The sequence below is a fragment of the Microtus ochrogaster genome, linkage group LG1 (genome assembly GCF_000317375.1).
Source record: "Microtus ochrogaster isolate Prairie Vole_2 linkage group LG1, MicOch1.0, whole genome shotgun sequence".
NCBI classification, from domain to species: Eukaryota; Metazoa; Chordata; class Mammalia; order Rodentia; family Cricetidae; genus Microtus; species Microtus ochrogaster.
This window is the reverse complement of record NC_022027.1, coordinates 31,911,848-31,926,504: the sequence shown is the minus strand read 5'-3', so window position 1 is coordinate 31,926,504 and position 14,657 is coordinate 31,911,848. Positions and strand designations below refer to the sequence as shown.

The 14,657-nt window shown below is 45.5% G+C and overlaps 1 protein-coding gene across 1 annotated transcript in view; it reads right to left on the bottom strand.

Annotated features, from left to right (window-relative positions):
- Positions 1 to 14,230, bottom strand: part of Tmem165 (transmembrane protein 165) — a 31,135-nt gene extending 16,905 nt beyond the window's left edge. The window contains exon 1 of the mRNA XM_005359367.3: positions 13,818 to 14,230. Coding sequence (XP_005359424.1) covers positions 13,818 to 14,018 — 201 coding nt within the window. The 5' untranslated portion in view covers positions 14,019 to 14,230. The remainder of the gene's footprint in view (positions 1 to 13,817) is intronic.
- Positions 14,231 to 14,657: the final 427 nt, after the last annotated feature.

Genomic DNA, 14,657 nt, shown 5'->3' with positions numbered 1-14,657 from the left:
AGGCCAGAAGAGGGCACAGGACCTCATTACAGATGGTTGTGAGCCACCACGTGGTTGCTGGAAATTGAACTCAGGACCTTTGGAAGATGCTCTTAACCTCTGAGCCATCTCTCCAGCCCCTGTTCTGTTTTAAGAGATCATAAAAAATGAAAAAAGGAAGGGAGGGTGAAGAGAGAACCTGTAAAGGATGGTTACAGAGCAGGGGTTTTATGCAGCCAGCACAGACGTGAAATCTAATACGATTCGTTCCTGGCTCGCTACTGAGACGCTAAGGTAATCAGATGAATACCAGGAAGGACAGTGTGTCTCGGTTTCAGTAACTGGGAAAGTTTTCATGTGGCTCTAGCTATGCTATATGTAACATTTTCCACTGTTATTGTGTACACTATTCCTCAATGAATGACATAAACTTGACTTCAGCTGCTACAGGCAAGATTAGACTGTAAGAGTGCGCAGACTAGGGGAGACTCTGAGCCAGAACAAGGAAACCCTCTGTGGTCCCCGCAGCCAGCAAGCACCGCTGTACAGGCTCTTTCCTTCAGCACCTTAGTTCTAGTTACACTCCTTTAAAATAAGCTTATACCTGGCCCAATAAATAGTCTGTGAGCATGAAGCTTTCCATGAGACATAGGCACTTCAACTAGGACGTCCCAAACACCTAACTTTCCTGCTGGAACCCCATCCTTCTTCCCCACACTACCCTCCTTATGAGACAGAGGCTGGAAGTCACCATCTTGTTGCATCCTCCTCCTCCTAAGTCCTACGGTTAATTACAAGCACCAACCACCACATAGCTAGATTTTTTTTTATATGAAAAGACTTCACAAAATTTCAGGATCTTATGTCCAAAAAATATTTCAGGAGTAATATACAGCACGTAAGATCACTGGCTCTAAAGCTCAAAAAAGAGAAAATTTTGCATTTTAAATCAAATAACAGTAGAGATAAACGCTTCATATTTTCATGGCTTTCTAAGACTTAAGTCCTTGGCCAGGTTATTTAGTCTGTTCTCCTATGAAATAAAGAATCAAGTTTGCCCAGAGAATACACTAAAGGGGGAGCTGGCTGGAGAGATGGCTCGATACTCTGCGGGAGGACTCAAGTTTGGTCCTCAACATCTACACAAGGCCTCTCAAATCAACTCAAGGGATCAGACACCCTCTTCCGGCTTCCACAGGCACGAATGGGGCATACATTCACTCTCTCAAAATACTTTTAAGGGTGAGTCCGGCATATGGCTTAGTGAGTAAAGGTCCTTGTGGCCAACCTGACTACCTAAGTTTAACGCCCAAGACTCAGGGTGGAAGGAGAGAACCAACTCCTCCAAGCTACCTTCTGACCTCTATGCATATGTGCATGTCCACACACACACACAGATGTATGTAGGTACACACATACATAGATGCATAAAAATAATAAAAAATTAAAATGAAACAAAGTAAAACAAACACAATCCTCCATATTCTCAAAACTTTTCTACACAGAAGACTAAAGAAGACTAAAAGTGTTTATTAAGTCAGTCCTGGATGGCCAAAACTGAGGGATCAGGATGCTGTGAAGACAACAGGATTTCTAAGAATCAAGTATTGCAGATGTCCCATTTGGCGCAGGGCCACCCAGTCACTTATTCTCTGTCCAGTTCAGTCTCTGCAATGGTCTCTGTCTTACGGAAAGGACTCTTTGCTGAGGGTCAAGCTGCACTGACCTGTGGATGGCAGGTTAGTATTCAGAACTGCAGACAACAGCACTAAGTGGACTCAGTAGGTTCAGCAGTCAGAGAGGGTAGAGGGAGAGGTAGAATTATGCAAATACAATAGACTCATGTGTGAAAATCTCCATTTCTTAAAACATGAACTATTAATTGAATCAGAAAATGATGCATTAGCATCTATTGGCTGGTGTGGCCGGCCTTCACTGAGTTAGTAGTGTCTAGGTCCACAGCTCTAGAGCAGACTGTTCACACCCAAAGCATTACCAACATGACCTGACTCAGTCATCCGCCCATTAAGGCAGCCATGGCTCAGAACTGTAGTTTCAGGGAGATCCTCAGGAGGGATGGCACCTGGCACACAACAAGCCCTCATGTCTTACACCACACCACAGGACCAGCTCACCAACCTTCCCAGGACCAACTACTCCACGTCCCTTCACTACTCAGCCACTGTTGCTATGCTTCTGTTTATGTTGCTGGTCCATTGTTCAGTTGAAAAGAGGTAGAGGTAGTGTTTCTATTCAGCTGGCCAGAATGGGCCGAGTCTTGGGCAACTGAGAAGAGAAAGAGTGAAGGGAAGGGAAGAGACAGTGGCGGGGGGTTTCTCTGCAGTAGGTGTGACCCACCTCCATTTTTTATCTTATGCTCTGTTCTTAGCTTTAAAATAAACCTAAAAGAAATCAGTATCACTGTCAAGAGTGTTTCAGGCCTAGAATGTAAACCCTACCTGTATCTATTTAATACTCCTAAGCTAACCACACCAGTTCCCAATATAAACCTTTCTCCCAAAGAACTCAGAATAGCAGTGCTAAGTGCAAAACACCACAAGCTAAAAAAATTAGCTTCATAATTTACTTTTATATTTTCTGGTTTAAACTACCCATTATACATTATACAAAGTAAAAACAGGTAAAATTATTTGAGAGATCAATTTAACTCAATGCACCCAATCACCACTAACTTATAAGCAATATTTTTAAATTGCCATGAAGTATTCTAACATTTTTTCATACTACTTTTAAAGTGGTATCCATGTGCTGATTCTTTCTCACGGATAGGTCATGGGCAGTGTAGCCTGAGCACTTTCCGGGCTTCTGCTAACCACAGCCTCAGTCACTCAGACTTCCTTTCCCAGTGCTCTTCATTTTGCCCCATTCGTCCGGGCTCCTCAAACCCAGCTAAGAAAATGTCTTGAGCAAGCTTTATGAGGCCTCTAGCCCTTTGCACTCCAGGTCCCTGAAATCTAGCCATATTCATACAGTGACAATATACCACAGAAGGGGTGAGAGCCACAAAGGTGAGGCCAGGAACCCTGGGAAGCTGACATTTTTGTAGTGGAAACATATTACTAATGAAATCAAAGAGACAAAGTAGCTAAGTGTCCAATCAACAGGAACCTATGAGCGGTACATAAAATATACTGGCTGGCAAGATGGATCAGCAGTAAGGGCACTGACTTCCAAACCTACCAACCTGCGTTCCATCCCTGCGACCCTCAAGAAGGAGAACTTCTTCAACAAGTTGTCCTTTGACCTCCACAAGTGTGATGTGGTCCACATACACTCACATAAACAAACACACATAGTTGTAATTTAAGAAATTCAAGATTATGAACAAGAATGTTCTATAAATACTAATATTGAAAAAAACTATTAAGATACTTCAGATGAAATCTGTATTACATATGAAGGTAACACATACAGGGAGAAAGGGAGTTATGTACATGATGGTAAATGTACCCCAGATCGCAAGAAACAGTGGGCATTTCCAGAGCCAGAAATCAGAACCAGAACGGCTGAGCCACTTTTCCTTAAAGAGCCAAGTATTTCAAATCTTTGTGGGCTGGATAGTTTTGTGGGAATTACTCAACTCTGTTGCTGTAACTCCAGAGCAGCTGTAAAATACTTTAAGAAATGAAACAGCAGGGCTGTTCCGACAGAACTTTACTCAGAGAAACCAGCCGGTCAGTGGGAATCCAGTCTGTGGAGCCACAGAGTATGAGAAGGCAAAGCGACACCTCGCCCCACACAGCCTTCCGTACCTCTGTTTCTGCCATCATGACCCAGGTTTGCATCACTTCAAAGACCTCTTTGGAAAATGTATTTTTAACTGTGTGTGTGTACCCGTGTGTGTGCGAGCATATGCACACGTGTGAGGACAGGCACCCACAGAATCTAGACAAGGCAGCTGGATCCCTTGGAACTGAAGTCACAAGCGGCTTTGAAGCACCCTTCACGGGCGCTGGGAACCAAACCTGAGTCCTCACAAGGGCAGTACCTTCTCTCAACAGCTGAGTCCCGCCTCCAGCCCCTCCCAAGAACTGTCCCCTGACCTGCTACTCCAGCAGGGCATCAGTTCCTTGTGAGCTGTGGCAGGCCTCGTGCAGATCCCACTAGAAAGGACACACTCTGCACTTATTCACCCAAAGGGCGGGGAGCTCGGAGCTGGGTTCGGAGTTCTTTCTGGAGTCCCACAGGATCTAGGACTAGACCCCTGGAACGGCTGACTGGAAAGTACAGAGTGTATGCATTCTGCCTGATCCTGCCCAATGGTGAGAAAGAATAACGCTTGTTCTAGGACCCCAGAGTAAGCCACTGGATAAAGGCCTGCAGTCTGAAAAAAACTGCACCCCAAAAGAAAAGTGTCCATGATAATGATAATCCAACTCAGAGCCAAGAGGAAAGTTCACTGTGGCTAATAATCAGGGCAGTGAGGGAACATCTGCTACTGGGACTCTCAAAGGTAAACTGCCTAAGAGGATGGTGAAATTACTCAGAGAAGGAAAAAATATGCACGTGAAAGAAAAAGACACAATAGGTTTTAGGAAGTGTAGGATTCAATTAAGGATGGTGGTAAGTTATTTTTTTGCCTGGCTGCCTGATATATTCATTGTAGTAATAGGAGCGGCGGGGCTGCGTCCCCAGCACCCCAGCCGCTTGGCTAGCTTATGCCCGAAATAACAACACACAAAATGTATTCATTTAATCACTGCTTGACCCGTTTCTATCTAGCCTCTTCTAGGCTAATTCTCACATATTAATTTAGCCCATTTCTAATCATCTGTGTAGCACCCCTAGGTGCACTTACCAGGAAGATTCTAGCCTACGTCCATCCTGGGTCGGAGCTTCATCGCATGTGTCTCAGAGAGCAGAGCTATACCCGTGTCCGCCCAGGAGCCAGGAGCATGGCGTCTCTGCTCCAGAGAGCAGAGCTGTCAGTCTGAGCTCACTTCCTCTTCCTCCCAGCATTCTGTTCTGTTTACTCCTCCCACCTATGTTTAAACCTATGAGGGCCAGCCAAGCAGTTTCTTTTATTGCTTAGCCAATGAAATCAACAGATTGATATATGACGCTCCCACATCAATTTATGTTCCTAAAAGCTATGGGGAAAAGAAAAATCAAAACAAGGGGTGTAATTCAGACATGTTCAATGTGAGTGACAAGCAGTTTCACATGAAGGTTTCCAAGAGACTGTCAGAAGCGGACTGTGAGATGAGGCTAGGCCAGACAAGGTATAGGCCTGGTGCCAGCAGCCTAAATTAGCCAGGGCTGTTTGCAAGGGGATGAAATTCCCAGGGGAGAAGGCAAATGGCTAAAGACCACAAAAATGAACCTTAGGAAATACATGGGTCTTGTCCACCAGAAATGGAGAGAACACAGGGGGAAGTTAAACCACCACCGCATGCCCAGGTTACCTATGACTTTCAAACCTCATGCTCCTGAACTTGACTCCACTCCACACACACCAAGGTGAGAGCTCTGGCACTGCCTTCCCTCTGCCTCCTTCGGTGACACCTGGTACCATGGACACAGCTGCCTCTTCATTTTATTCCTGAGTGCTGTTCTATCCAATGAGACTGGCTATATTTTAACACTTAAAATGAGATGCTAAAAAAATAAAAGAAGAAAGGGGGATGCTGCAGAGTGCTCAAAAAAAGGTATGGATGTCTTACTATATTGATATATTAATCTACAGATCTGCATCCAAAAACCGTATTTCAAAATATGAAAGTGCTAAAAAAAAAAAAAAGTCAGGCAGTGGCAGCGCACGCCTTTAATCCTAACACTCAGTGAGGCAGAGGCAGGCGGATCTCTGTGAGTTCAATGGCCAGCCTGGTCAACAAAGTGAGTTCCAGAACAGCCAGAAATACATAGAGAAACCCTGTCTCAAAAAACCATAAATAAATTAGTAGAATAGAATAAAATATGAAAGTGTTAGACTAATTTTCTAAATCTCCATATCTTCTCTCAGTCACCTAGGGCGTCATGCTTTCCTAAATAAGCATAATCTAAACAGAAATCTTTGACTCCTGCAACTTCTCCTGGCCATGCAAACAATACACACACCCACCGGAAGGCTTAATGTGCAGAGTCAAATCACAGTCACATTTTCTCTTCATATACACTACCTGGGGTTCTGGGGTTGGGGAGAACCTTAGTACTAAAAAGCCCAAAGAGCAGTAATAGTTTCAGAAGGTCATCACTGAGTATTTGGTGTGCTTCTGGGTTCCTATACACAGAAGTTTAACAGGCCTTGAACACGCATGAGCCCATGCTCCACGTGGGCTGGCTTCACTTAGTGAAACTGTTTTCTGCCCCAGAGACTGATCTGCGGCCCCAGTGCGGCTGTCTCCCAGTATTCCAATGTACCACGGGTGCTCGGGTTTCCCTACTTCCAGCTGAAGCGCTCGGTTCTATGGATGTCTTAGCTGGGCCGCCTCCCGAGCTGTGCACACTCAGTGTGGTGTGGCAATGGGGCAATTTTCAGACGTGGTTACAATTCAGGTAACAGATTACCTGAAATAATGTACAGAGCACATGCAATCATGTGCAAGGCTGTAAGGCCAAGGTGGAGGTCTTACAAAGCGCAAAGTGCAGCGGCCAAACCAACCAGAGGCCAGGCCTGAGAGAAATTAGCTTGTCGGCTGGATAACCTATCTACAGAGAACTAACTTGTCAGGTCAGTCTTCACAACTGTCAAATCCTTGTGAAACATCTCTTTAAAGCAGAACTTGGGGTATGGGGAGGGCTTAGAAAACCTACTTTGGGGTAGGGGTAGAAGAAGGAAAGAAAGCAAACAGAAATAAAAAGGCTGCTGTTTACTGTGTAGCAACTACTAGGGACTAAGTAGGTCCCTAAGTTACTAAGAAGAGCTCAGATTATTTTCACATCATTTCATTTGATAAGCAAAAAAATCATAAAAGCGGTGATCACAATTTAACCTGGGCACAAAAAACTTAACCCATTTTTCTACAATCATATTGCCATGATGGTGTTAGACTTAAAATTTTAAGAGAGTAGCTCGCCATGTCAAATGAGAGCAGGAAAAGATCTCTGGACCTAATTTGCTAGGTTACAAGTGGGCTTCAAAATGATGGGTGAAGGCTGGAAAGAAGGCTCGGCAGGTGAGTACACTAGCTGCTCTGAGTACTTTTTATATATTACTTACATATTATATTCTTTATATGTAAGTCTCAAAAGGATATAAAGGCATGGCAGGAACCATGATCAAAGATTAGCTGACAGCCAACTGTCCAGTAGAAGTGGTCTCTAAACAGCAGAACAGAAACCAATGGGGCCGGGCAGTGCTAGTAAAGGTCCCTCATTATTTCTTCTTCCTTCCTCAGAATAGGAGGAGCTGGCTATGGAAGTGGAGCTGAAGAACAATGGAAAGGAGGAAAATAAGAGAATCAAGGAAGAAAGCACTAGAGGTCAGAGGAGCGCAGAAGGTGGGCAGGGCTGGGATGTGGCTGAATGGTAGAGCAGTTCCCAACAGACACAAGATCCTGAGGTCAATTCACAACACCGCGAAAGGATGAGTTTGATGCAACATGGAAAGGGCAGAAAGAGCGCAGACGCCAACACGGAGATGACAGGGTACAGCTGGAAGGTAGCGCAGTTCCAATTCTGGCACTCCACTCCTCTGCCACACATCTCACCACAGGACACCAAATATTGGGGGTTTCCTCATAGTATTCCTGATACACTATTAGGCCAGGTTTGGTTTGGGTTTTTGGGTTTGTTTTGTTTTGTTCTGTTTTGTTTTTTTTCCAATACAGGGTTTCTCTGTATAGCTTTGGAGCATGTCCTGGGAACTCGTTCTGTAGACCAGGCTGGCCTCAAATTCACAGATCCGCCAGACTCTGCCTCCCAAATGCTGGGATTAAAGGTGTGTGCCACTGCCACGGGGCTCTATGCCAGTATTTTAATATGTGAAACACAAATTGCATCTTGAAACACAGGACCAACATCCTGCACTTAAACATAACAAAAATCTTTGCTGAGAGCTGGGGAGAGAGATCGGTTCATACTCGTCACAAAAAAACTATGGGGACTTGAGTTTAGATCTCAGAACCCACTCAGAGCCAGAGGCTGCAGCACAGGCCTAGAACCTCAGTGTTCCTCCAAGATGGGAAGCAGAAAGAGGATAATCCCACAAGTTTGCAGAACATCTAGCATGCCAAACACAGCATAAAACAAGAGCCCCTGGCTGTCTCAAACAGGGCGGAACTCCAGGATGAACACCAGTGGTCCTGTCACCTCCAGAAACAGGGCGAAACTCCAGGACGAACACCAGTGGTCCTGTCACCTCCATAAACATACCACGGCACACCTGTGCTCACACCCTCACATGACACACACTCACAGAACTCTGCATGTAATACCTCATTTAAGAAACTGATCATGGGCTGGAGAGATGGCTCAGAGGTTAAGAGCATTGCCTGCTCTTCCAAAGGTCCTGAGTTCAATTCCCAGCAACCATACGGTGGCTCACAACCATCTGTAATGGGTCTGGTGCCCTCTTCTGGCCTTCAGGCATACACACAGACAGAATATTGTATACATAATAAATAAATATTTCTAAATAAATAAATAAAAAGAAACTGATCATTTGGGGCCATCTCCCTTGAAACTCCTGCGCCATGAGAGCAAAGTGGAGGAAGAAGCGAATGTGCAGGCTGAAGAGCCAGAGACGGCAGATGAGGCAGAGGCGCAAGTAAACTAGCTTGTTCACCCACGAAGGCTGAAGGAGCCCAAGTAAGAGATGCTGAAGGCTGGGACGCTGGTACTAGTTGTTGGACTGTGTGCTACGGTCAGTATGAGTTTCAGTGACCCTGGAACCTCGCCATCTGCTCACAGAGACCACCTAGAGACCTGACTACCTTCATGACAACCAAAACATTCCTACTGGCCCTTTGCCCTGGACCTGTGGCATTCTGGACTGGTTCTGTTCTCACTTGTGGCCAAGTGTAACTCGTGTACAATAAACCATCTTTCTAGCTGTCTGAGATGAAGAATCAAAAAATAAAAATAAAATAAAGGAAGGAAGGAAGGAAGGAAGGAAGGAAGGAAGGAAGGAAGGAAGGAAGGAAGGAAGGAAGGAAAAAAGAAACTGGTTACTGGAGAACCAGTCTCTCTATATAGGCTAGGCTGCACTCAACTTGAAACCTCTTATTGTAGCTTCCCCAGTGCTGAGATTATGGGTATGCGTCACCATAACATTATCCTCACGAGAAAATGACAACAAAGAGAGAGAAAACTGTATTTTAACCAATTCTAACTGTAGAATTTAATGAACACAAACATGACTTACTAAATTCTCCTTTTATTCATGATGAAACTAGGAAGATGCTTACATGGAAACAAGACCTATAGCTTGCTGCTAAAAACTGATTCCACCCCTTCAGATTTTGTGTGTGCGTATAATAAAAAAGATATATAAAAGGTTATTAAATAAGAGGTGACACCATGTGAGATAATGGAATCTGGGACTACACTTAGGACTAGCTCAGCCTCAACACTACTGACAGAGTCAGAACAGGTTTTTCTAGGAAATATCACTGTGTGCAAATGACAAAAAGCCAAAAGCTACGTAACCTAAAACAATGGTCCTGCAGACAAAGCCAGCACTAAAAGATCCCAATTAGAGATTGGGTAGGAGCAGCATCTTGCTATGCAGCTGGATCTGTAACAGAGCAATATGTACCAACAGAGCCAAACTCCATCCAGGGGTTATAGAGGTGTGTGCCACCATGGCCAGATGAAGGCATTTCATTACAAGTTTTCATTGCAATGTCTAAACCTTTCTGGATGATTTCATTAGATGATCTAAATATTCTTTTATTTTTACTAATGTTACATTTGACTCCTATTAAGAGTATATATTTTAAATTTATTTTTTATTAACATTTAGCAACTTGTTTACGGACATTGCCATTCTACTATGTATTTATATATTTGAAGCATATTACACACTTAATATTACTGATTTTTCTTAATAGAGTTCTTTTGCTGACATAACACCAAATAAATGGAGTACCAAAGCACTATTTCAGGCAGAGGGCACTATGGGAAACAGTCGTCACAGCCTAAAGTGTCAGTCACAGCCATGCAGAGGCTGATCTGGGCGTCTGACAGTATGGAGGAAGAATGCCGTTTAATGAAAATGGGAAAAACAAACGATTCTGTAGAGGTTTACTCACAGCAAATATGTACCAGAACAGCAAGAAGTGGTGTGAAAACATGAACCTGGGTAGGAGGGTAACAAGATTTTTGTAGGTCTACCAACAGTGCTACACAGCCAGAATAGTTTCTTCAACTTCAGAATATTTATCATCTATACTCTGCCCAGGAAGAACTAGAAAAAAATAAGAGCAAACTTAGGTCACTATCTGGAGCACAAAAACTGTGATTTGTTCATGACTGTATGGTCAAAGAGAACCCCTCTGCTCCTCCTTGACCTCCTGAGGGCTGGGACAACTGTACATCACCACCTGGCTTCTTCCTAACCAGGTTCTAAAGACAAAGAACACTCAACACAAAAGCCCCGTCTGAAGTTCTGCCAGCTCACTTCTCCCAGTAAGATACAGCCACTTGTTTGTGCTGTCTCTTCCACCCAAACACCTGCCAAAGAAGACAAGATTTTCCCAGTCTACTCTCAACTTGAGGCAGTGGCCTCAAAGGTTAAATTTAAATATCTCATCCTTTTAAAACTACTACTGCATATAGTTGCAAAGTCAGCTGAAACCCAGATACTCAACAGATATGAATCCTGGCTTATATGGTTGTTAAACTGTACTTTGGTCATTTATGTCACACAGATGCAAGTGATACTTTTATTAAACAGTTAAGAAACATGAAGGAGAAAATTTTTCAATGTATTCTAGTACTGTAAGAAATATTTGAGCTACAGCAAAAAGTTATACAAAAATATAATTAAAATGAGAGTTTTGCTACTAAGTGTAAATCATCAATTCCTAATGGAAAAGAACACCAATACTTATGAAAATATTAAGACAAAACCCAGAGTGTCTGCACTTTCCCTCCAACCATTAGCTGTAAAATCAGACATCCATAAGACCACTTAAGTGAGGCCAACAGACTGTGACCTTAACACAGTAAGATTATCTCCAGCATCCTCAAAGGACTGCAGTAACTAACTATAACTGTGCCTGCTACCATTTCTGCCTTAAAAATTGTTAATGACCACAGCGACCATGAAATGCCTAGAAAGTTATACATTCATAAATTGCACTCTTGCATTTGGTTATTTCACTCCCGGGAGGTGGGGGGCGCTGTTTTAAAGTAGGCTTCTGATGCTGAAGTATGTGGCAGCAGGCTCAATGATGAACACGAAGAAGAAAGTTCATGACTCAGCGTTTTGGAGCTGGTTCAGAAGATGTGTAGAGTAGGGACAGACCAGCCAGACCATGAATGCAGTCATCTGAATGGCAGCGATGCTGCTGATCTACGGTTGGCGGAGGCAGTGCAGGTAGAAGACAGGACAGGGAAAACCCGCTCCACCAAATCCTCTATGCCAAAGAACTACAGCCCCTGGCTTCTGAGAGCCAGTGACTCCCACTTCTACATGGGCCATCTAATCTTACTGCAATCAGAGGCAATTTATTACTCTTTATTTCAAACACGCCTGACCCCCCCACACACACACACTGAGCATGTGTGCATATGTGTGTGACTGTGCATATGCACGCACTTGTACTTTAAACTTTACAAGGGTCCCAGCATTAACATCTGTATAATCTACTGCAATTCAATTTCTAAGTTAAAACCAGTCCATTAATGAATAAAATCACAGCAGAGGATGAAGCTGAGTTTCCTTAACTTCACCTAGTAAACCCTTTAGCAAGTAAAAGCCTGGATGTATACTGTTAAGATAGTTTTTCCTGCTCGAGTTCATTTTACACATCTTCCATAAAGGTATTTAAAACCTGAAAGGAACTAAAATGTAAAATCTTAGATCTTCCTCTTAGAAAATTACTTAGCCAACAAGTAATAAAATACAAAAATAAAAAAAACAAGGTCTTAGGAAAGAGACCAAGAGGAATAAGATAACAACACTCTCTAGACATTAACATGCTGCAAGGGCAGACAACATGTATACAAGTTTTAAAAAACCAAGTCAGAACTGCAAGTATTAAGAATAGATAAAATAGTAAAGTCCCTCAAAGGGAGGGAGGCAAGGGGGTATTAGTCATCAAGATCAAAGGCTTACAGCAATATACAATCCAGCAACCACTAAAATGCATTAGAATTAAACAAAAGGCTAAGAACTGCTAAGAGCACCCGGGAGATGAGAAGCAGGATCTGGCTTCTAACTCTGGCTGGGATAATGGACATTAAACCACCCAAACCTAGGCCGCCCCATCCACAACCAGGAAATGTCACCTGCTCTACCTGCTTAACAGCCACATATGGCTGAAATCAACTCCCCAAATCTTAACGTCACACCAATGAAATCGCCTAACAGGTGGCTATTGATTTAACTTCTTCCTGAGCACTTCCAGTAAGGAGAATCTTTCCTTATTTCTTAAAACCGATTACTACACTCAGGGCAGGTGATTCTTGGAAAGTACTTGCTGTGTAAAGGCAAACTCAGAATCGCAGACATTCCCACCTCCCGGTAACTGCATAGAAAACAAAATCCGGGAAAGGCCAGTGTAATATGAACCGCGGGGAAATGAAAACACCCATTACTCAGAGAATGATCTCTTCCGAAGAGCAGCTTGGGAAAGGCTCCAGAGGTTTCTGTTGGCTCTTGAAGATGGGAAGGGTTCTGACCCGCAGGCTTCAAGCTCGAATTCTGTTGCAAGGCCTTTGTTTAAGAGGGACTGGCAAGAGAGCACATGCTCTCCAGGTCTCAGAGATCTGGAAGTGGCGGTTTCAGAAAAGAGGGAGGGTGTGGTGGGTCCCTAAAAGACCTAGAGATTGGCTGGAACTGGGTGATGAAGAAACGTGAATATCCAACCTGTCATATGGCTGAGGTCAGAACAGAGCCATTCTCTTAAGAGTTTTGAGTTCAGTGAATTAGGGGGATAGACTGGGGCAGGAAACTGAATGCCAAAATGGACCCTACTGACAGACTAAAAACTCCAGAATGTATGAGTCAAAACTGGAAATAAGAGCGCTCAAAACAAAGAAGAGTGTCTTAGAAAGGAGAAATTCTACGACCATAGATTAAAAGGTTAATCTATATCTATGTGGTGAACGTAAATGTAGTTTTTAGAATCCTCCACTCTACCATCAGACACAGGTCTCTGCGTTCTTTAAGGGCCACTTCCCTCAAGCCAAAGCACGGTTTTTAAAAAGGAAGGCCAGCAATGCATGATCTCTAGACCCATATTTGGCAAAGAACCAAGCTGAGCTTGGGTGAGCATCTCCGACTGGACTGCTTCCACAATGATGTGGAAGATCATGTGTGATGATGACCCTTTGACAAGCTAAAGTCTCCCAGCTGCTCTGTGCTAAAAACTTTCTACTCCGGATGAGTATTTCCAGTCTTTCCAGTACGGCACATCTGATCAGCAGAACGCTGACTCCGGAGCAAGCACGTCGATCCCGGGGATCTTGGGGACCACTGGGGACCCCCGGCTGGGCTCTCCCTTTCCCTTCCCCCCAAGCAGTCAAGCGAGGCCAGGCCGCGCCTGGGAAAAAAGTCGAACACCCTCCCCCTCCAGCGAAGCTAGCAGGGGCCGGCTCCCCTCCCCCAGTCGCCTCGGAAAGAGGGCGGCGCCGCCAGCGGCGGAGCCTGGTACCCGGCGGCCGGCTCCTGGCTCTCCCGCCCCGTATCCTCCAGCCGCGGCCCTCACCTCGGCCCGGGCCGGCTCGAGGCCCTGCACTGCCACGGGCTGCGGCTGCAGCTGCTGGGCGGGCGCCGGCGGCTCCTGATTTCGGTGGCTCAGGTCTTCGTCGGGGCCGGCGCGGACCCCGACCGGGGCCCAGAGCAGCGGAAGCAGCAGGAGCACGAGCAGCCGTCGCGTCGGCGCCCGGCAGCTCCCTCGGGCCGCCATCCTTCCCGCCCAGCCGGCACGGCGCTGCTGCAGGAAGTGCGGGCGAAGGGAAGCGTCGAGCCTGGCGTGCCGGGAGGTGCGTCCGTCAGCTCCCGCCGCCGCTCAGCGGGGCAGCCTGCACCACGCGGGACGCGGTGACCGGGACGGATTAGCGGCGGGCACTCCGCGGCTGCCGGGCAGGAGAACCCACACACTCCTCCAACTGCCTCCGCGGCCCAACTCCTCCGGCCCCGCCCCCTGGCCAGGAAGGCCTCCCATTGGCCCGACGTCAGCCTCGGCGTCGTGACGTTTCCGGCAGGTTGAGGTGCGGCTCGCGCGCTCCTCCCATTGGACCCGGCGCGCCGGGCAGGTAGCTGGCCTTGGATGATTGACGCTCCCGGCATCTTTCCGGGGCTCCACCAGCGACCCCTTGGGATCTTGGCCAGGCAGTGACCAAGGCTGCAAGGCTCCTGCCGGCACTTCCTCAAGAGCATTAAGCAATTAGAGCCAAAGCCACCGCTACTTCCACTTCTGTTGAATGTCAAGTGACACCCAGCCCCGCTACTTACGTGGCACTTCCCTGGCAGGAACTGCCACACCTTAAAGTGGCCCTGTCATTTACCCTCACTAAGTCCCAGTGTCACCTGCATAGAATATTTT